This window comes from Anolis sagrei, chromosome 5 (genome assembly GCF_037176765.1).
Source record: "Anolis sagrei isolate rAnoSag1 chromosome 5, rAnoSag1.mat, whole genome shotgun sequence".
NCBI classification, from domain to species: Eukaryota; Metazoa; Chordata; class Lepidosauria; order Squamata; family Dactyloidae; genus Anolis; species Anolis sagrei.
Window position 1 is genome coordinate 157,949,507 of NC_090025.1, and position 21,697 is coordinate 157,971,203.

The 21,697-nt window shown below is 40.0% G+C and overlaps 1 protein-coding gene across 1 annotated transcript in view; it reads right to left on the reverse strand.

Moving 5' to 3' along the window:
* NUP205 (nucleoporin 205) overlaps positions 1 to 21,697 on the reverse strand; it is a 53,875-nt gene that overhangs the window by 5,481 nt on the left and 26,697 nt on the right. Inside the window, exons 24-36 of the mRNA XM_060777232.2 lie at positions 21,249 to 21,398; positions 19,532 to 19,606; positions 17,038 to 17,195; positions 16,530 to 16,610; positions 14,967 to 15,158; positions 12,947 to 13,217; positions 11,405 to 11,503; positions 8,272 to 8,420; positions 7,325 to 7,516; positions 5,560 to 5,681; positions 4,137 to 4,275; positions 3,615 to 3,741; positions 1,724 to 1,800 (exon numbers count right to left, since the gene is read on the reverse strand). Coding sequence (XP_060633215.2) covers positions 1,724 to 1,800; positions 3,615 to 3,741; positions 4,137 to 4,275; positions 5,560 to 5,681; positions 7,325 to 7,516; positions 8,272 to 8,420; positions 11,405 to 11,503; positions 12,947 to 13,217; positions 14,967 to 15,158; positions 16,530 to 16,610; positions 17,038 to 17,195; positions 19,532 to 19,606; positions 21,249 to 21,398 — 1,832 coding nt within the window. The remainder of the gene's footprint in view (positions 1 to 1,723; positions 1,801 to 3,614; positions 3,742 to 4,136; positions 4,276 to 5,559; positions 5,682 to 7,324; positions 7,517 to 8,271; positions 8,421 to 11,404; positions 11,504 to 12,946; positions 13,218 to 14,966; positions 15,159 to 16,529; positions 16,611 to 17,037; positions 17,196 to 19,531; positions 19,607 to 21,248; positions 21,399 to 21,697) is intronic.

A 21,697-nucleotide genomic window follows, 5' to 3' on the forward strand; every position in this document is an offset into this window, starting at 1 on the left:
AGACAGGAAAGCTTAGAGAAGAGTATGATGCTGGGGAAAAAGGAAGGAAAAAGGAAAAGGGGCCAACCAAGGGCAAGATGGATGGATGGTATCCTTGAAGTGACTGGATTGACCTTGAAGGAGCTGGGGGTGGTGACGACTGATAGGGAGCTCTGGCGTGGACTGGTCCATGAAGTCACGAAGAGTCGAAAACGACTGAACGAATGAACAACAACAACAAAGGTGAACCTATCACAAATTGGCATTTGTTCAGATTTGCTTTCTTCTTCCCTTTCTCTTGTTGGAGTAAGCAATGTTCTCAGGCCTTCTTTATATGATGTTTGTCTGTTTTATAATATGCCATTTTATAACCTGAAGTATATGTCTTATTTGATTTGCAGTTTCCTTATCTCTATATACCTAAAGCAGTAGGAGGGGCTGCAGGTCACATGATTGACTCAGTGACAGTTTAGAATGTTCAGATTTAAACAGGATGACAGTTAGGGATTGTCGGTAGAGGAATGACTGTTAGAGAAGTGTGTTGAGCTTTGAGCTTGAGTATAGAAGTCTGTCAGAGTGCAGAAGCTCATGTTAGGAAGTTAGAAAAGGTTGAGGCTTGTGTTTTATTTGAAAGTAAACTCTTATTAAAGAAATCTGTATAAAGCAACATAGTTATAAAGGAACTGTTTAAAGATTATAAGTTCAAGATAAAAACTCTCTGAAGTGTTATTGAAGTCTTTAATCCTTGACAAGAAATGTGCCTGTATCTTTAAAAACATGAAGTTATCAGTAAACAAACTTGTTCTCTTTAAAAGAAGTCTGCTTGCATCATTGTCTGCTGAAAGCATCAAACTGTAAACAAAATACAACATGCCCAGCAACCATCCTCTGCTACCTTGATTAGATTCTGTTCCTAACAGTTCATGATGTATACCCCGATGGTCAGTGATCCGAACTGGTCATGAGCCATTATCCCCAATATCTCTGAGGATAAGAGTGTATGACCTTCCCAGGGCATCCCAATGGGTTTCTTCTGAAGCTAGAAGAGTGTTACCTATTTAAGGTCACCCAATGGGTTGTTGTTGTTGTATGTCTTCAAATCATTTCTAACTTGTGATGACTTTAAAGCAAACCTATTGCAAGGATTTTTTGGTAGAATTTGTTCAGATATCTTCCTCTAAGGCCCAGGAGAATGTGATCTACAAACTAATAAGTTTCTATGGCTGAGTCGGGATTTGAGCCCTGGTCTTCCAGTTTCTGAGTCCAACTACACCATGGTTGCTGTAATGCTAGACACAAATCCTTACTTCCTCTACTTATATCGGGGTGAGAAGGGCGGCATATAAAAGTCACAAATAAATAAATAAATGGCAAAGAGCCAGCGTTGTCCATAGACACCTCCAAGGTCATGTGGCCGGCATGACTGCATGGAGTGCTGTTGCCTTCCCGTCGGAGCGGTACCTATTGATCTACTCACATATAATACAGATATTGTACTATGCTAATATAATATATTGTATGTATCACCAGTTCAACCTTATTTCTCCTCTTACTGTGAATATTTCATATGCTTTAGAAGCCATTACATAAAATCACACATTAATCCTAACAGATAAGAAAGACAACTTGCATAGTCTTAGATATTGTATTATTGCAATGTTTAAAACGATATCTGTAGAGAGGAAATGTTCCTTCATCCTGTTAGCACAAAGCAATTTCAGCAACTCCACCAATTTTTTTTTACCTGAAATCGGCCTATATGTCCTTGCAGTTCAATTTGCATTCCTTCATTTATATCAAGGCCAACGTCACCTAGCACATCTAATGACAAAGACAAGATCCAATGGATGCATTTTAAAAAATATATGTAAAAACATGTAAATACTTGAAATTACTTCCTATAACAGACTGACTTGGATTTAGCTCCTAGAAAACCTTCCTTTTAAGGTATGCAGCCTCCCCCCCCCCCCCACCCCCAGAGGAATTTCCAAGGCACTGCTGAGTGGTGTGGTGAGAAATGCTGCCCTCTTCTGCTACTGACCATTGCTATTCAAAAGGAGCTGAAAGTGTCACTGCTCATCACACCACTCTCTAGCACAGGCACGGGCAAACTTTGGACCTCAACTCCCACAATCCCTAACAGCCTCAGACCCCTTCCTCAGGAAAAGGAAAGGGCCTGAGGCTGTTAGGAATTGTGGGAGTTGAGGTCCAAAACACCCAGAGGACCAAAGTTTGCCCATGCCTACTCCAGCACCTCAGAAATTTCTGTTGGGAAACTTTTGGATATTCAAATAACCAAAAGTAAACCGATGTAATTGCAATGTTGTAAATCGGTCTTACAACATCAGACAGCCATACTCTCTACCTCATTCTAATGAAAGCAGAGGGAAATACTTTATATTGGACCAAGTAATAGTAAGGCCTTTTTTACATAGTAAATATGACCTGGTTTCTGCACCCATAAGTATATTCTTAACCGCCACTATAAATCTTTCACCTAATCTCAAGTTGCCTCCATTGTTTAAAGGGAAACTACCATAACCAAGGCTGTTTGTAGGTTTCAGACCCAGTTTTGAGGCAAAAATAACAACAACAACAGCAACATTTTATTTATATTCTCCCCTTCTCCCCAAGGGGACTCAGAGCAGATTACAGCATATAAACGGACACAGGCAAACATTCAATGCCCTATTACAATGAAATACAATGACACACAAATACACAGACAAAGGCAAAGGCTTCTCCTTCCATTTCCGGCTCTGGAGGATTTGCTCATCTCCATTTCCAAGCCGAGGAGCCTGTGTTGTCTGTAGACACCTCCTGGTCATGTAGCCAGCATGATTGCATGAAGCGTCTTTTTCTTTTTCCCCACCAAGGCAGTACCTATTGATCTACTTGAATTTGCATGCTAGGTTGGCAGGAGCTAGGGCTAACAGCTGGAGCTCACCCTGTCCTGCAAATACGAACTGCCAACCTTCAGATCAGCAGTTCAGCAGCACAAGGGTTTAACCCTTTACACCACTGCATTTTAAAAACAATCAAATAACATAATTTCTCAAAATCTGTTAGTACTAGCAACTGATGGTCCAAGCATGAAGCCTCATATTGCCATTTTAGGATGAACTGCTGTCCCCTTTCCACCTCAGTTTGAAAGATGGGTTGCCCCATTTGTTGGACAACCAGAGCACAAGACTGCAGCCTTCCAACTGTAGGCAATTGCGATAACTCACTTCAATAACTGAACGAATGATTTATATTTTATTTTAAATATTTTTTCATATGCTGTGAATCTTAACCAGAGGGTAGGATATTGGGCATGAACTACTATGAACTACTGAAAGGGTACACAAACAAATCTATTTACTTCTATGCAAATTTTATATATTTTATGATGAGAAATTACTCCAGTCAAAAAGGTCTTGCAGCTCTGCATTTAATAATAATAATAATAATAATAATAATAATAATAATAATAATCTACTTTATTTATAGACCACCCTATCTCCCTGAAGGGAATCAGGATGGTTTCCAACAATATGGCAACCATTCAATTCCAAAAGAAAAACATACACACAGTTTACATTAGGGATGTCATTATCAGGCTGAGTAAAAGCTGGTTTCTAAAAGTATCTTACCAGGCAGAGCAGCTTTGCTGATGATCCCTGTCAGCAAGGCCAGCTCTTGCAGGGATCCTGCACTGACTTCCTGACACCGCAAGATAGCTTGAATAGTATCTGAATGGGAGATCAGAAACTGCAAAACCTAGACAAAAAGGAAAAGGTAGAGGCAGAAATCAAATGCAATCAAGGCATAATCTAGTCCCAACTAGAGTAACCCCAATTAATCAACAAAAACTTCCAGGAGAGTTGGTTTACCAAATCCCCACTGATTCAGTAGGTCTAACTCTATTTTGGCACTAACAAGTGAATAATAATAATAATTTATTATTATTATTATTGTTATTATTATTATTATATTTATACCCCGCTTCATCTCTCCTGAAGGAGACTCAAAGCATAATTCAGATGTAAGAATTTTAAGGCAGTGTATCACCAGCAGCAGAGACTTAAAAAGAGCATAGCATAAAACCAGCATTTTGGGGTGGGAGGTAATAATGTTTAACAAACTGAGCTGGGAAGCCTTGCCTTTTGGCTTACCTGTCCTGCAGCGTGTGCATGCTGCGCCATGCTGGAAGTGAGGATGACCTGGCATAGCTGGAGAGCGGGCAGAAGAATCTGGCGATAGCGTTCTACAGGGGTGGGAATGAAGACTGGGGGCTCTCGCATTCCAAATATTCTGGAGGAGTAATCAAAAGAAAAAGGTAGCTGCATGGTAGTTTTGGAAAAGCCACAGGACAATTATCAAGCTGTGGGTTCATTCACTCAGTATAGGCAGCCCTTGAGTTACAAACATCCAATTTACAAACGACTCACAGTTAAGAAAAGAGGTGAGACAACAGGTAGCGAGAGAAATCTACCCCTACAAAGGGAAATTCGCTCTTGAAAGAGTTATCCTGGGGAAAAGGTGTCACCACTGAAGCTTTCTCACCAATCCTTGTTTCCAGAACAAGCTATTTTTTTTCAAAATCCAATTATCTCTGGGACAGAAAGTGAGGAAAAATCTTCTGAACAGAGGTGCAGACAGCAAAACAAACACCACAGGGGTGTTAACCTTCCCTATGCTATCGAAATTAGGGGTCACACTTAAAAATGTACCTGTTATGACTTACAAATTCAGCTTAAGAACAAACCTATCTTGTTGATAACTTGGGACTACCTGTATTCTCTTGTCAGATTTTTAATGGCTCCATTCAAACAGTGCTTGCTAATCAGCTACTACTAGGTATCTTTTAACTAAAAATACAGTGCAATGGACGTGTCATGTTTTCCAGTTCACTATCTCAACAACCTCCCATTCATGCTTTGGCCAAAATTAAAACTGCTTAGATTCTGACAGAATCTAACAAATTCCAAAACTCACTCCTTAGTTAAACAGTTAAAAGAATATGGAATAAAAAGGTCAATGCATTAATCATATATGTGAAATGTAAATGCTAAAATCACCATCTACCACTATATTTCAAAATTTAGTAACGTGTGTAATACAATGATACCAATCTTGGGTGAAGGGAAGTAGATAATCACAAATCTTTCTCTTTATTTATATAATGTTTTCCAAATGTCACTATAACTTTGATGTTCTTCAGGCAACATGACTGAAGAATGATATGAGTTATAATCTGCGTTATTTCTACTTCATATCTAGATCAGTGTCAAGGAAACAGATTACAAAACTAATATATTCTTCAATGCTGTTTCAAGGTCTGCAACCATTTCAAGGCCAGCAGAACCTACACTTTGAAAGCAAAAGCCACAGGATGACTTTTTTAGCTCCACCCAAAACAAACACATTTCCATCTACAGAGAGAACGCAACAGATAAAATCTGATTAATACACAGAAATATGATTACATTTGGGGGGGAAAATCCTGGGACTTTCAAAATGTCCTCAGCTAGAAAGAATTATACAGGTTTGCAACTCTGAAGAACAGTTTTAAATAAACACTGTATTATAATTTACCCATGCTGATCTATTTCAGGTCGCATGTCATATACATGGCATTGTGCAAGTGTCACAATCACTCCAGATCGCAGTAGCTCCCGTGCTCCTTGCTGTATTTTTGCCACTTTTGTCAAAAAAGCCTAGAATAAAAACAATTATAAAGTAAGTTATCTGGTAAAAAAATGGCTTTTATTAATGTTTCACTCTACATGATTTCCCTTTCTCTCAGGAACAGAAAAAAATGATTAACGCATAAACATTAAACTGAATTTTTGTTACATCAACTGTTGAAACCAATACATATTCTGGCATGCATAGCCTCTGAATGTTTACAAATCTAAAGTCAACAAGTGAATCACCAATGTTGTGTCTGGGATGTAAGGACTTCTTTGACTCAGGCAATGAGTTTACACCAATCTAGTGAACTCCAGGATTTGCTCCTTTGAATTTATGATCTTCCTGACAAATTGTAAACAACATATGCATTTCTGCTTTATTTCTCACATAACTTTACATGCAGCATGGGTGGTGTTCCTGTTCAAGAAAAACAACTCTAAAGTAGCCTTAGGCTCACATACTCCAACGTATGGTCTTCTGGAAACTATTGTTTGGACTAGGTGTTATAATATGAGTTCCTCCCTTTAAGAAATGGGCTTCTGGTAAAGGTAAAGGTTTGCCCATGACATGAAGTCTAGCCATGTCCAACTCCGGGGGTTGGTACTCATTACCATTTCTAAGCTGAAGAGCCAGCATTGTCCATAGACACGTCCAGAGTCATGTGGCCAAAATGACTCCATGGAGCGCTGTTACCTTCCTGCAGAAGCGGTACCTACTGATCTATTCACATTTGCATGTTTTCGAACTGCTAGGTTGACAGGAGCTGAGCTATCAACAAGACTCACCCTATCCCAAGGATTCAAACCACTGACCTTTCGGTCTGCAAGTTCAGCAGCTCAGTGGTTTAACCCGCTGCACCACCAGGAGGGCTCAGGCTCCTGATACTGAACAGTGAATGGAAAACTTGCCTGAATACAGACTTTGAAGTTGCAACTATTCACTACAAAGACAGAAGCAACATTGGCATTTCGTTCAGTAGTTGCAAGATGGTTAAACTGGACTGAGAATCTCAAAACTGCTGGGGTCATTACCATTACTTTGATGGTCATTAATGTCTGATAGCAACCTCCCCCACTTCCCCCAACTATCTTTTTATAACCTGGCAATGACCCAGTCAAGTATTTCTGAGACACTCCAAATTAAGGTGCTAGAAAATGAGGCCTGCAAGGCTCTCCCAGTCCTAGGGCATCTTTAAACAGATGCAGCAGAACTCCAAGGGTTTCTATGGTTGTGATCTGATACGTTCCACAATAGAAAGAGTGCTTCACATGGCATTTCCCAGCATCTTGGAAACTTTTTGAGATGAGGGTGCTGCCTGGGTTGAAAAAAAAAACCAGGTGTTTGGGGGTGAAAATGATGACAGAGCTCTAGCAATGTAATTTCATCTGAGAATGTAGGACCTTGGCCACTACTTGAAGAAAGGAAATGCCTCTTACTCCAACTAATAGTAACATCTTTCTTTTAAAAAACTGAGAAGGATAAGAGAAGGAGAGTGCTGGACAACTGGGAAACAGAAAATATGAGGGAACAATAAAGACAGTTCAATTCATCTAGTATTTGTAGCAGAACTTGTCACTGCCATAGAACGGATTCTAATCTTTTTGATCAGGAGTATAACACAGCTAGTGATACTCAATGGCACACTGTCATAATATCAGGATCTTACCATTTTTGACTCATAGGTATACAATGCTTTAAGTAGAGGAGGCTGGGGTGTAAGCAAGCTTTGCAGCTTGAGGTCATCATCTGCTAGGCTTTCCACAAGCACCTTTAGATAGCCACTGTTTGATAGATACAGCAGCCACTGTTGCTGCTTATCTACAGAAATGATGCGATCAAGTAAGGCTAGAGCTAGCATCTGAAAAGGGAAAAGAAATTAAACTTGCTAACAAGGACATCACACCACACAAAAAACTCCTATTTTAAAACATTCATTACTTTAACCTACTAAAAAAGGACATTTCAACCCTAACTCACCTACAGAGCACTAGTCTACGTACTACGGCTATGGAGACCACGATTTGAATCCTTGCTAAACCACCTACTAGGCCATGATCATATGCAAGTCACATTCTCTCCACTTTCAGGGAGGCAAAAGAATAGCAAGGAAGAAGAACTAGACATATAGACATGATTTTTAACACCACCCTCTTAAAATTAATGTCTACTTTCATCCTCATTACGGTCATGCCATTCACAATAACACATATTTCTTCAGAATTACAGATTGCAATGACATTTCATGGCCTCTTTGAAAACCAGGGAGCAGAACAAAAGCCAATGACTGGTATTCTTTCAGTCAAATGCCAGGTTCCCTCTTTTAACAACATTATCTATTGTCATTTCGCAATAACTACTGCCTCACTCAAACATACAGTGCCAATTATCAACACATTTTGCCTGAAATTTATATGTAAAATAACCTGAATATACCTGTCTTAGGTATGTAAGGTAGAATGGTTTGTCGAATCTCTTTTTTAAAAGTCCCAGCCTTCAAGCAATTTGTTATTTCAAGAAACACTTTGAAAAAAATCTTGTGTATCAGTGTTCTCCCACTAACACATTTTGGCTTGAACCTTTGGATTAGAATGGCAATGACCAAATTTTACTCACTCGTCCTATCTCATGACCATCGCAGGCATCTCGGCAAACCACCTCCATTAGAGCAGAGCCATAGCTTTCAATAATCGCCATGTTTTCTCGTTGTAATTTACTGAAAGCATCTTCAGGAGCTGTTAAACGCTCCCACATTGTCTTCTTGGCTATAAAATAGAAGGGAAAAAATGAAAGATAAAGAAAAAGAAGGGGAGTTGTTGGCTATGACAACATAGTTCACTGCCTGTTCTGCCCCCACGCTTTCTTAACTACTTGGAAAGTGAACTGGCTACGCAGGGAACAGATCAGAGACTATAAGTTGAATCAAACAATAATTTATTAACTGACAAGAATTTTAGACTTTATCTCCTCCTGAGTCTCACTACAAAGTCTTTATGAGGAGAGGTAAAGCTTTGAGAGATAGACATAGTTCTGGCCGAACTGAGGCTCTTGAATCTTTATTTCTTCTTATTGTCTCTTTCTTGTATGGTGATGAACTGTCTCTAAGATGGTCTCAATATTTTACTCTGACGGGACTTGAATACAGCTCATGCAGCTCCAACTGGACGTGCTATTTTGTAGACCCTCCAGCCCTCCTCTCTCTTCACCTTCCAGTCACAAAAAGATTGACTCTTCCAAGAACCAGAAGTGCTTTGCCTGAGGCTCCACCCCTGAGGGAATTCTTAAAGGGGCAGGGAGACGAAGGCTTCAAATGCAAAGAGGCTGTCTTGACTAACCCTCCAGAAACTGTACATAAAATATTAATCCCTCTAACTAAAAAGAGCTTAACTAGGGGTAAGCAGTCAAGGTCTTCAGTAATTGAATGCTTTGCCCTATGTTGGAAACCTCCCTGAGTCCTCTTGGGGAGATAGGGCATTATACAAATAAAGTTTATTTATTTAATTTCATTGGGCACGACACTGCTGATGGCAAAAAAAAGATCACAAGCACAATGGCGTTAAAGAGAAAGTTCTGCAGCAACAGGAGAAAAGACAGCTGGCTCTAAACTGCCTAGCATGGTTTCTGGGAATGAAGGACTCAAAATGAAGGTGCTCCAAAAAGATAACATGGATAATAACTTGTTCTATGGTACAGGTGACTGTTCAGGCCATCCACTTGCAACAACTTTTCTTTTATAGAACCCTTCCCCAAAAGACATGCCTTGGAGAAACTGGCAGGTTGAAGTTAGCAGTCCCACCTGCTTCAACATGCTTTCTTCCCTGTGCAAGTCTAGAGAAACTGCAATGGTTCATGCAACTGACTGATAAATCTGTCATATCCACCAAAGATAGTTGAAAGAGAAACAGAGAAACCAGAGGAGGGAGAGAGAGACAACAGAGTACTTAGCAAGTAAGAGAGAGAAGGATAGGAGAAAAGAAAGCACTGGCTTGTGAAGGTTGCTCTCCCACACTAGAGTGAATACCAAGCATACTGTATTGCAGGGGTCCCCAAACTACGGCCCGCGGGCCACTTCCGGCCCGCCAAGGGCCCCGATCCGGCCCACAGAGGAGGAGCGCCCGCCCCCCACACAGTGCCCCTCCGTTGGCTGGCTCACGCTGTCCATGGGGCCCGATGGACAGTGTGAGCCAGCCAAGGGAGACTGCTCCGCATGGTCTACTCGCGAGGTGCTTTACTCACAAGTAGGCCGCGCGGGCCTGCTCCTCCCTTGGCTGGCTCACGCTGTCCATCGGGCCTGACGGACAGCGTGAGCCAGCCAAGGGAGGCTGCTCCATGTGGTCTACTCGCAAGTAGGCCGCGCGGGCCTGCTCCCCCTTGGCAGGCTCACGCTATCTATCAGGCCTGATGGACAGCGTGAGCCAGCCAAGGGAGGCTACTCCGCATGGTCTACTCACAAGTAGGCCATGCAAGCCAGCCAAGGGAGGCTGCTCCGCGTGGTCTACTCGCAAGTAGGCCGCGCGGGCCTGCTCCCCCCTTGGCAGGCTCATGCTATCCGTCAGGCCTGATGGACAGTGTGAGCCAGCCAAGGGAGGCTGCTCCGCGTGGTCTACTCGCGAGTAAAGCACCCCCGCGAAGTGCTTTACTCACAAGTAGGCCGCGCGGGCCTGCTCCTCCCTTGGCAGGCTCACGCTATCCCTCAGGCCTGATGGACAGCGTGAGCCAGCCAAGGGAGGCTGCCCCAGCGCTACATGCAGTCATGCTGGCCACATGACCTTGGAGGTGTCTATGGACAACGCCGGCTCTTCGACTTAGAAATGTAGATGAGCACCACACAGTCAGACCCGACTGGACTTCATGTCAGAGGAAAACCTTTAACCAGGAAAATTGTGGAAGATCCAGGGTGGGAGAAAGAACTCGTCTGTCGGAGGTAGGTATGAATGTTTCAATTGGCCACCTTGATTGCCATTTCATAGCCTGACAGTTTTTAGGGAGAATCCTTTGTTGAGAGATGATTAGCTGGCCCTGATTGTTTCTTGTCTGGAGTTCCCCTGCGTTTGAGTGTTGTTCTTTATTTACAGTTATAATTTTAGAGTTTTTTAAATACTGGTAGCCAGATTTTTGGTCAGACTAGAAATAGGAAGATTTCCCATTCTCTGCTCCTGGAATTACTGCCTAAAGAGGGCTAGAAAGAACCCCCTCTAAGGGCCCTTTCACACAGCAAAATAAGATATATGCAATGTGCAGAGGAATTTTTTAATTGATTTTTTAAAAAAACAACAACTATAGTCTGGCCCTCCATTGGTCTGAGGGACAGTAAACTGGCCCCCGGTTTAAAAAGTTTGAGGACCCCTGCTGTATTGGTTAAAAAAATCATCAGAGGTTTCCCCACTACAGGAAAAACAAACATTTAATTCATGCTTTTGGTCACTTTAGTCTATATGGCCCAAAGCGGAGCCGTAACCTAGATAAGGAAAGGGAAACATTAACTGGTCAATCAGTTTGTATAAATTGCAGTAAACGGCTTTGGAAGTACAAAGAAGTAGCAGTAGAGACATTGTAGTATTAGTGTCTAAAGCAAATAGATAACAGACAGAGGATCCAATGATTACGCGAGGACTGACCACTATTCTTAAACTTAAGAGAACTTCATTCACATCTGAATTACCAATGGTATAATAATTTCATAGGCATTATATTGCGATCACATCTTTACTCAAATACTACCATTTTCAAAGCTAATTTGTATTTCTACCTGCTTCCAGAGTGTCTGGTTCGTCTGGTCTCTGAGCAATCTGTAAGTAATACAGCAGTGCCCCATACAGGTGTGTTCTCACTCGTTGGAAGCCACCACCTGCTCAAGACAAGAAAATGATATTTCTAATGAAATAATTAATGTATACTTACATTATTCTCATGTTATAATAAACTTCTATTCTTCATTCATTTTCATAATTTATTTATTTATTTATTTATTTACTCTATTTGTATGCCGCTGTTCTCAACCCTTAGGCTGGCTTTGATGACACAAAACCAACTGTTTTAATTTAAGCTGGAGGATGCAATGCTGAATTGTTTCAAGGTTATGTCAAATTAAAAATTCATTATGGGTAAATTACTCATATGGCATTTTATTACTAAGTACAGGAAAATAGTGGGTTGTTGTGAGTTTTCAGGGCTGTATGGCCATGTTCCAGCATTATCTCCTGACATTTAGCCCACATCTATGGCAGGCACCCTCAGAGGTTGTGAGGTTTTTTGGAAACTAGGCAAGTGAAGTTTCTATATCTGTGGAATGTCCAGGGTGAGAGAAAGAACTCTTGTCTTTAGAGGTAGATGTGAATGTTGCAACTGGCCACCTTGCTTAGCATTGAATGGCTTTGGTGGCCATTGCAACATTCACACCTGCCTCCAACAGACAAGAGTGCTTTCTCCCACCCTGGACACTCCTCACTTGCCTACTTTCCAACAGACCTCACAACCTCTGATGATGCCTGCCATAGATGTGGGCGAAACGTCAGGAGAGAATGCTTCTGGAACATGGCCATACAGTCCGGAAAACTCACAACAACTCAGTGATTCTGGCCATGAAAGCTTTTGACAACACATGAAAATTCTTTATTTCTTTCATTCTTACAAGTGTAAAGCAAACTTTACTATATATATGCAAGCACTGAACTAGTGAGTAAAACACAGTCAGCCTTCCACATTTGCTGAGGTTAGGGGTACAGAACCTCTATGAAAGTGGAAAAACCACAAGAAAAATCCACTATTTTTTTTTAGCCCAAACTACTACCTTTGTAGGTCCTCCAGTGTGACTATATGTTCAATTTCAAGAACCTAGAGATTTGTAGAGAATCCACCGAAATAGTCACACTGAAGGGCCTAAAGATTCCTAGAGATACCTCATTAATCAAAGGTCATATGTATTCACACAGATAAAACAGTGTCTAAAAGGCAACAATATAAAACAATATAAAAACCAACAATACAAAACAGTATAAAAGAACGACAGTATAAAACATTCTAAAAGTACTACATAAAACAATTGGCATAAAGATCTTGCTTGTTGAAATTCAATACCATTAAAATACAATATGACAAGGATAAAATTCTTTAGCTTAAAGCGTCCCCATAACAGTTAACCACGATCAAATACACTAATAATGAACTATACAGAACTTGAACCTTTCAAAGTGAAGGACTGACTGTAAGAGTAGCACAGCCTTATACTAGCCTGAACTTTTAGCCCTCTGTTCCCAATAAGAGCAACACTGATTCATGCATTTATCATTACCTGTTTTCAGAACAAAATCCAGAATCTTTCTCAATATGATATGAAGAGAAGAGTCTCCAAGAGTGGTAAATCCCACCGCCATGCCTTCAGAACCAGGTGGTATCGTGAAAGAGCCATCCAGCATCAAAGTGAATTGGGAGTGTCCAGGGACAGCAACAGCCAAGGGCTCCTTTTGTTCTGTTCTCACGGACTGACTTAAGTGGGCTGTCAGGGTGAACACGGCTCCTGCCACAACAGGCATCAATTCCTGAGCTGCATCATCATCCAGGATCTTTTAAAAACAAAAGCACTACTTTGAAACATAGCATCAATGCAGATCAATATAGTTTCTGCTCAAGTCCCTAACACAACACAAGTTCCAACTTGTCTTCTGTGTCATTGGTCAGGAATCCCTTCCCCCAGCACCAACGGCTGCTCTGGGACCAGAGTAAAGAGGGGGCCAGGTAGATACTGTATTTATTTTATTTACATATTACTTGTAAGCTGCTCTGAGCCCCCTTTGGGGTGAGAAGGGTGGCATATACATGTCATACATACATACATACATAAACTGGAATGCCATTTTTTCAAATAACACAAACAAGACAAATACATTTCATGCAAGAAGTGGATGTAGTACAGTCACAATAAATCACACTAGTGAAGAAAAAAGGACAACATGTTGCCCCACAGAAGCAGAATGTGGAAGGAGCCATGGAAGACGCTTTTCCCAAGCAGAAATTGGTAGAGGTGTTGGTAGTAGCCATTGTTCCAAGCTTGTACAGCCAATGAAGAGTTTTTAGAGCTGGCTGCTTCCTGGACATCTAGTTCAGAGGGAAGAGTGACTTTTACTGCAGCCCAGACAATTCTCCAACTGACAGTCTCAACAGTGAGGAGGCTACCAACTGTGCAAAGTTGCACAGAGGAACAAAAGCTTTCCAAACTAACAATTATCTGCCAATTATCTTACCCTAAGATGTCCCATTGCCTGAGGCACCTGCTACCTGTAAGGCACCCCTGGTAGTGCAATGAGTTAAACCCTTGTGCCGGCAGGACTGCTGACCGAAAGGTCGGCAGTTCATATCTGGGGAGCTGGGTGAGCTATACTGAAAAGAAAAATGGGTTCCCTTGGAACTAAAGAGACCAGCATCCACTAATTGCAATAATGTAAATGTATCAAAACACATAGAAACTCAGTGTATGTATACAAATACAAATGTCAAAAAAAACATAGGATTGTTAATAATAATAATAATAAACTTTATTTATACCCTGCCACCATCTCCCCAATGGGGACTCAGAGCAGCTTACATGAGGCCAAGCCCAAACAACAAAATACAATAAACAACAAAATACATTGACATTTAACAGAAATAATTTGTACTTTTCTTGAAAGATGAAAAAAAAAATCTTCAGGTGTGTGGAAACAGTCCTTGTGTCTTTACTACAGACTAGTAGACTCCAAGTCCTAGGGAACATGAGAGAAACCTCCCACAGGATGGTAAAACATCCGGGCTTCCCCTGGGCAACGTCCTTGCAGACGGCCAATTTTGTCACACACCAAGCAACTTGCAGTTTCTCAAGAAGCTCCTGACATGAAAAAAAAAAAACCTGTCCTCTTCAGGCTCAAGTCTGTGCCAACTTTGACAATAAGCTAATTCTCACCCCCTCCTACTTTGTATCCAAATAATTGGGCAATGGCATCTACGAAGGATATACAGCTAATCCCAGGCTCCTGAAAGTCCCATAAACCAAGTTTTCCAAAAAGATTGACAATTTTGATGTTGAAAATGGTTAAATGTTTTTGGAAAACTTGCCTATGGGACGTTTTCCCACAGGCAACTTTTCCAAAAGGTTGTGACAAAGTGGCATCAAGACATTTAGATTTTTGTAAAGAACACAGCTGGTAAATACGAATGCAAACCAATGACTGAATGCAAACAATTAGATACTTTATAATACATTTATTTCCTCTCCCCTTTAAAAAAAGAAAACATCTACACTTAGAAACTAGCTTTAAAGTTGATTCTAAACCATTTACCTTGTCATGCAAATCTTGTAAGAGATCACGAATAATGAGCTGTCTGTCTTCAGGCTGTATGAGATCCTGTGGGCAGGCTGTTAATATGATTTCCACCAGCTGCCTCCAAGATTCTAGTGCATGTCGCTTGGCGTACAGACACTGAATAAGTTTATTTCGTGCCACGACATATTGGAGAATTGTGCTGATTTCCTAGACAATCAGTAAAAGGAAATCAAATAACATCATAACAAACTAAACAATCAGAGGCCATACCTAACCTCTTACTTTATTATGTTCTTTGTTGGAAATCAATGGAATGTGTGAACATCTAAAGTTATTTAGGGATTTAACTTGAGAAGTGCTTAAAGGAAAAGAGACACAAAATAAGCATTTCCCCCATTGCACCTGCCTCTAATATTAAAGGCTAAGTTTTATATGGAGACAATAAAAAGGAAATAAATGCAGAAAAGGAATTGCTTATTTCTCTGGATCAGGCATGGGCAAACCTTCGCCCTCCTGGTGCTTTGGACTTCAACTCCCACGATTCCTGGCTTCAGGCCCCTTCCATTCCTCCCCCCCCCCCCCCCCGCTGCTTAAGTGCTAATTTCTTTCAGGTTCATTTTTCCCGAGAAACAACATTATGTCCTTATATCTAGAAAAATATCATAATTCAGCCATATCCCAGTTAATATGAAGTAGATGTGTAACTGGGCAATTCTTCTCCAATGGAAAATTTGACAACAGGCAGAAATAACATGGACACAAAAAGGAAAAGTTCTTACATCACAAAGACGAGCAGTTCAACAGGTTTCAGCAAATGTTTTATTGAAAACAAACACCATCCAATGCAAAACATTAAAAAATCAAGTTGTGCAATAATTGCATAAATTGAACATTATAGAAACCATGTGGAGTTTTTTTTTTAACATGCTGGTGTTAGCTGCTGAGGAAGGCCTATCTGTTTCTCCCATTTCTCTCTGTTGTTCATTCAGGCTCACTAAAGGAATTTCTGAAATAGTGACTGTTTACCTATTTGCAGACAGGCACACACAGCTGCAACAGGATTGGCTAGAGTAAGATGCCATTATTTCCCACCTCATTATTTCCCATTGTTTAGTGCACACATTGCAATAATTGAAACCAAAGGTCTGCAGACCTTGTTCACCATTTTTATGTTCCTACTGCATTCAATAACCCTATTTTACTGACCATGCATACCACATATAAAGATCTCATACAAATCCATATTGAAGGGGTCAGCCCGAGATCCAGCAACCCAATCTAGCAAGGGAAAATTGGGGGAACAAAGGTGTGGAGCTTAAGAACCAGCTTAGATAAAGTGATTTTTTGTACCCACTATTCTCCAATCAATGATAGGAAGTAATAGCAGGGATCGCTCAGATGAGCAGGCGCTAAGGAGAAGGTAACCTAGGAACCTCCACAGGATGTCTGACTGCAAACTGGAGGTTATCTCCACGTAAGTGAAATAAATCAATAAGTGTCGTCTCAAAATAATTACTAGCAACTACTGAACAGCCTAATCATCTACTACCAAGACAGACATATAGTACAAAGGCATACCTCCATAAGTAGTGGCCTCTGTCCAAGGGCTGCCATTCCTTGCAGGGCATTAACTTCAGCAATAAGAACTTTGTGAAGATGCTGGCATTGAAGACAGGAAGGTTAGCAAATGGAGAATGTTCATTCACTGTTTTGATAACCTGTCATATGTACCCAGTGTTGCATCCAAATCTTGTTATGTTTAGATGCAACTGTGCCTTTATTATCTTAACCATTTGATTTTAGCATCAGAGATACTTTTTAGTTTTTATTTTGTATTTATACCACATTTTATCTGAATCTCAGTTCATCCTAATGACTCCATGAAACTATTCATGAGAATGGTATACAAAATACAAAACACTAAATTGAATTCAGTAACAATATAGCATGTCACAAAACAGAGGTTTGAGACTTAATACAAGAACAAAGTGATAAAATACATAAACAGTACTGAAAGAAAACTGATTTGTGTATGATGCTATGAAACTATATTTTAATACTAGCAACAGTCCTGAAAATTGTTCACCTTGACATTGCAGATAACTGGCCCATGTGTGCCTCTGCTCTCACAATTGGAAATGACTTGTTCAATTTGGGAACGATCAAAAAAATCCAGCTGCATAGGTTCTGGAATCTGTTGGCTGAAATCAATTGAGTCAAGGATGCTTAAGATTTTCCTGCGTACTGAAAAGAAAAAAGAAATCCATTTAGAAATAATGGGAAAGAAGATGTATGTTCAAAACTCAGGTGTGGACTACATATCTTTATTTATTTATCATTTTATTTACCATATTTATACCCTGCCCTTCTCACCTCTTAGGGGACTCAGATCAGCTCACATATATAGGCAGCGATTCGATGCCACATGAACATATATCAAGTAAAATAAACATATACATTAAAACAATCACTAAAAACATGTCAAACATTAAAAACCAATTATTTAAAATCACGTAATCCAATATCATAGTCTGAGGCCATTCCAATTGTCATTGTACCATCTGTGTTCTGTTATTGCAGTGTTACTGACCTAAAGCTTGGTCCCACATCCACACCTTTACCTTTTTCTTGAAGGTCAGGAGGGATGGGGCTGATCTGAATTCACTCGGGAGGGAGTTTCATAGCCAAGGGGCCACCTCTGAGATGGCTCTGTCTTGCTTCTCTGCCAGCCACACCTGTGAAGAAGGTGGGACCGAGAGCAGGGCTTCCCCAGATCTTCAGCAGCCAGACAACTAACTGGGGCAAATTACAGGGAGCGGTCAACCCCCCTGTTTAAGGAGCTCCATTGGCTGCCATTCATTTTCCAGTCCCAATTCAAGGTGCAGGTTATCATCTATAAAGCCCTAAACGGTTTGGGACCCGCCTACCTTTGTGACCGTACCTCCTACCACAAACATGCACGATCCCTTTGATCCTTGGGGTAGGCCCTCCTTTCGCCCCTTCCTCCATCATAGGTATAACTTGTGGGTATGAGGGAGAGAGAGAGCCTTCTCCACTGTGGCCCCCCGGCTGTGGAACATGCTACCTGGTGAGATTAGGCAAGCCCCCACTCTAGCAGCCTTTAAGAAATATCTAAAAACTTGGTTTTCCAATGTGCCTTTGGAGAGTGACCATATATTTCATTCCTGTTGTTTCACCCAGTGTTGTTCCCATATTGCATCCCCCCCCCCACCTTACTGAAGGCCTAACTCCACTGTTCCGTCCCCTATGAGCTCCTCCCCCACAAATATACCTTTTTCATTGCTATCTCATCCAGAGTTTCATCATTTTATGTCACGCTGTGTTTGATTTTCCAATATGTTATGTTGCATTGTTTATTTTACCTGAATGTTTTATTTATTTTATTGTGATGTTAATTTTGTTGTTCTGTATTTTATTTTGCTGTAATGTATTGCTGGGTTTGGCCTCATGTAAGCCGCTCTGAGTCCCCTTAGGGAAGATGGTGGCAGGGTATAAATAAAGTTTATTATTAACCTCCTAGCTGGCTCATAAAGGGAGATACATTTGGAATAGAGGGAGATACATTCAGATATAGCCTACATAGAGCTGGAGAGTGAACCTATGCCTCAGTTAAACATGGTATTAACATAGATATGTAAGAAGAAAATGATGTGTATTGGATTTTGTTATTGCATGAGTAGCATTCATGTTTATTTAAAAGCAGTAAATAATTTCATGTTGAAGACAACAATTCAATAAGCTAGATCTTGTTGGAATTTAAGACATAATTGAAGGCCCATCTTTTTTGGCAGGCCTACCCAATCAATTTTAACTTGTGAATTTTAATCTGCATTTTATCAGTGGATTTTAACTTGTATTTTAACTCTTGTGTATCTTGTTGTATGTCTTTTAAAAGTCTTTTATCTCTTGTTTTATTGATGTTGTATCCTACCTTGAGCCACAGGTATAGGCAGTTAATAAATTTAATATTAATATATCAATACACAGACTCACTGAGCACAAAATGATTCATTAAAATGGGTGTATGTCTGGTTATGGCCCTTGTATAAAGTCTACTGTACTTGGTTTTAAAATTATTGTTCATACAGTATGATCCCCAGGACCGAGACCCATGATTTCATTTACCCGTATCCAATAAATACACCCTCTCTAAGAATGTCCTAGGTCTTCCAGAGTATTTTCTGTAGAAGTTGTTCATTTCAATAGAATTTACTATTATCCAGGGTTTACTGTTTCTGCAGTAAGTTCAGAACCATGTGGCCACAAATTATGGGTGTAATACTGTACTATACCCAGCTCTGGAATTTCTTGTGACTTATGCTATAGAAGTGTTCTATGCAATCCAATAAATGTATAGTACAGAGACACACAGTATCTAGAATGGGTGTATGGCTATATTAATAAAACTGAATTGTAGTATTTTGCAATAAATTATGAATTTACCAATTAGTATAAAAAAAAGCAAAGGTCAGATAGATTCAGGTAGCAATAGCTGTCTCAGAAGCAAATTATTTTGCTCTAGCTTAGAAATCTAATCTGGCAGCCTCTCAGAGATTTACCTTTGGAAGCAGTCTCAAAATGAAGAAATCCAGTAACTGACCGACTTTCATCTTCTGTCCCTCCTTCGCCATCAGCTGAAGATTGAAATAACAAACAATGAAACCCCGCACACAGAGAAGTAAATTGAGCAAATATTTAACAGCAAAATACTACTTTATAGGGTGGTATAACCTAAACAATGGGTTAAGGAGAGGCGGTGATACAGTTGTAGTCAGTTTTTTCATGGCATAGATAGATAGTTATCCAATTATTATGAGGTAGCAAGAATGCACTGCAAATATTTAATATTCCTGGCATGATTGGTTTATATCCATTATATTATTTTATTCATTTTCAGTTATAAGAATGAGCTTCCTTGTTTCAGTATCACATTACTGGTTTTTGACTCTCATTAACAACATGATGCAATAACATTAAATAGAAATTGCAGTATGATTTGCAACACACCTGTGGGAAAGTAATATAAACTGCAGCTTCAGCAATGCCACACAATGCAAAGAAGGTCACATGGGCATGGGAAGTGTCGGCATGCTTGAGAGAGATGGTAGGTGCTCCTTCCAAAAGGAGTTTGAAGTAGTGGGATATGTTCATCTTATGAAGTCAAGATATTATGCACAATGATAACCTGCAATTATTTGGATGCTATCATGATTATCTAGATCACATGTGCCAAACTCAAGGCCGCTGGGTGAATGAGGCCCACCATGTCATTTTATGTGGCCCTCCAGATGCTGGACTACAATTCCTGTATTCCTCGTCATTAGACATCACAACTGGAGCTGAGGAGCTGTGATATAATAATATCTGGAAGTCTGCAGTTTGTTCTATTTAGTCAGGAGAATGGGGTTTGAATGTAGACACAAGATTTATGGATCTGATGTCTGGCGTTAAAATGTCCTTTGATCTTTCCCCAACCACAGAGCTACAAGTGCTGATGGTTTAGAATTCCCATTATCCCCAGTCTGCCTGGTGGATAATGGTGGGAGTTATTCCTCAGTAACATCTGTGGACCCAAATTGCGTAAAAACCAAAGAGCACCAATGACTATGTAAAAAATTATAGTTGGTTCTCAGTATCCACAGATTCTCTGTTCATGGATTCAACAACAACAACAATTATTATTAATTTTGTTTGTTTGTTTGTTTATTTATTTATTTATTTGTGGACCGCCCTATCTCCCCAAAAAGACTTAGGCGGCTTCCAGCACGTATGGCAAACATTCATTGCCAAAAAGGAAAAAACATACAAATTGCATCAAAACAAATCACATCAAGCAACATAGAGGCAGCCTAACTTTAAACTTAGTAACAAACAAAAATAATCAAAGATAGAAACTTAAATGACCCACACAAACATAAACACATAGTATAAATTTATCCCTGGGTATAAACAATGGCTCTTTGAAGGGGACCATAAGGTCCTCAATGAAAATGTTTGACATCCCTGATCTAAATGTTCACTGGATATAAAAACATCCATCTGGTACATCTGCAGAAATTACAACTTAAAAGTGAAAACTTTCCTTCATTTTTAGCTCTACGAGTAATGTTGTACTCCAATACATTAGTAGTGGTCTACATCTCTGACCTTTAAGATCATAATACCAGATTCAATTTCAGAAAAGTTATCAACTTAGAGTTTTAACAAGTGGATATGAGTGTGGTAATTTAAGTAAGGGACAAGGCCCCAATAACAGGTATTGATTCTGTTATTTACCTAAATAAGATTTGACTGGCACATCATCCAGAAGGAGGTGCAAAAGTCTCTGTGTATGAGAACGCTGGCGGTTTAGTGATGTAACCCGCAGTTCTATGGATGCAGTCTTCATTAGCCACGACATCTGGTTTAAGACTGGAATCTCATGGTCTGAACAGAGAAGACAAGAAGAGAATTGAACAATGTTGAAAATACAAACATATGTAAAAATCCCTATTCTTTATTGAATTAGTAATTGCTTTATTTGCAGTGTAATCATTGCTTTAAAATATAAGTACATCTTACATTTTATATAGGAAGTTGTTTATTTGACATAGATATCTCGGAATTGCATATTCCTGAAAAAGGGGTGCCTCCACAGACATGTTTTACAGCACATATTCCCTTTCCTCCCAATCACTTAGATGGGGAAAAATCCTATGCTGGAAATAAACACAATGAAGGAAATA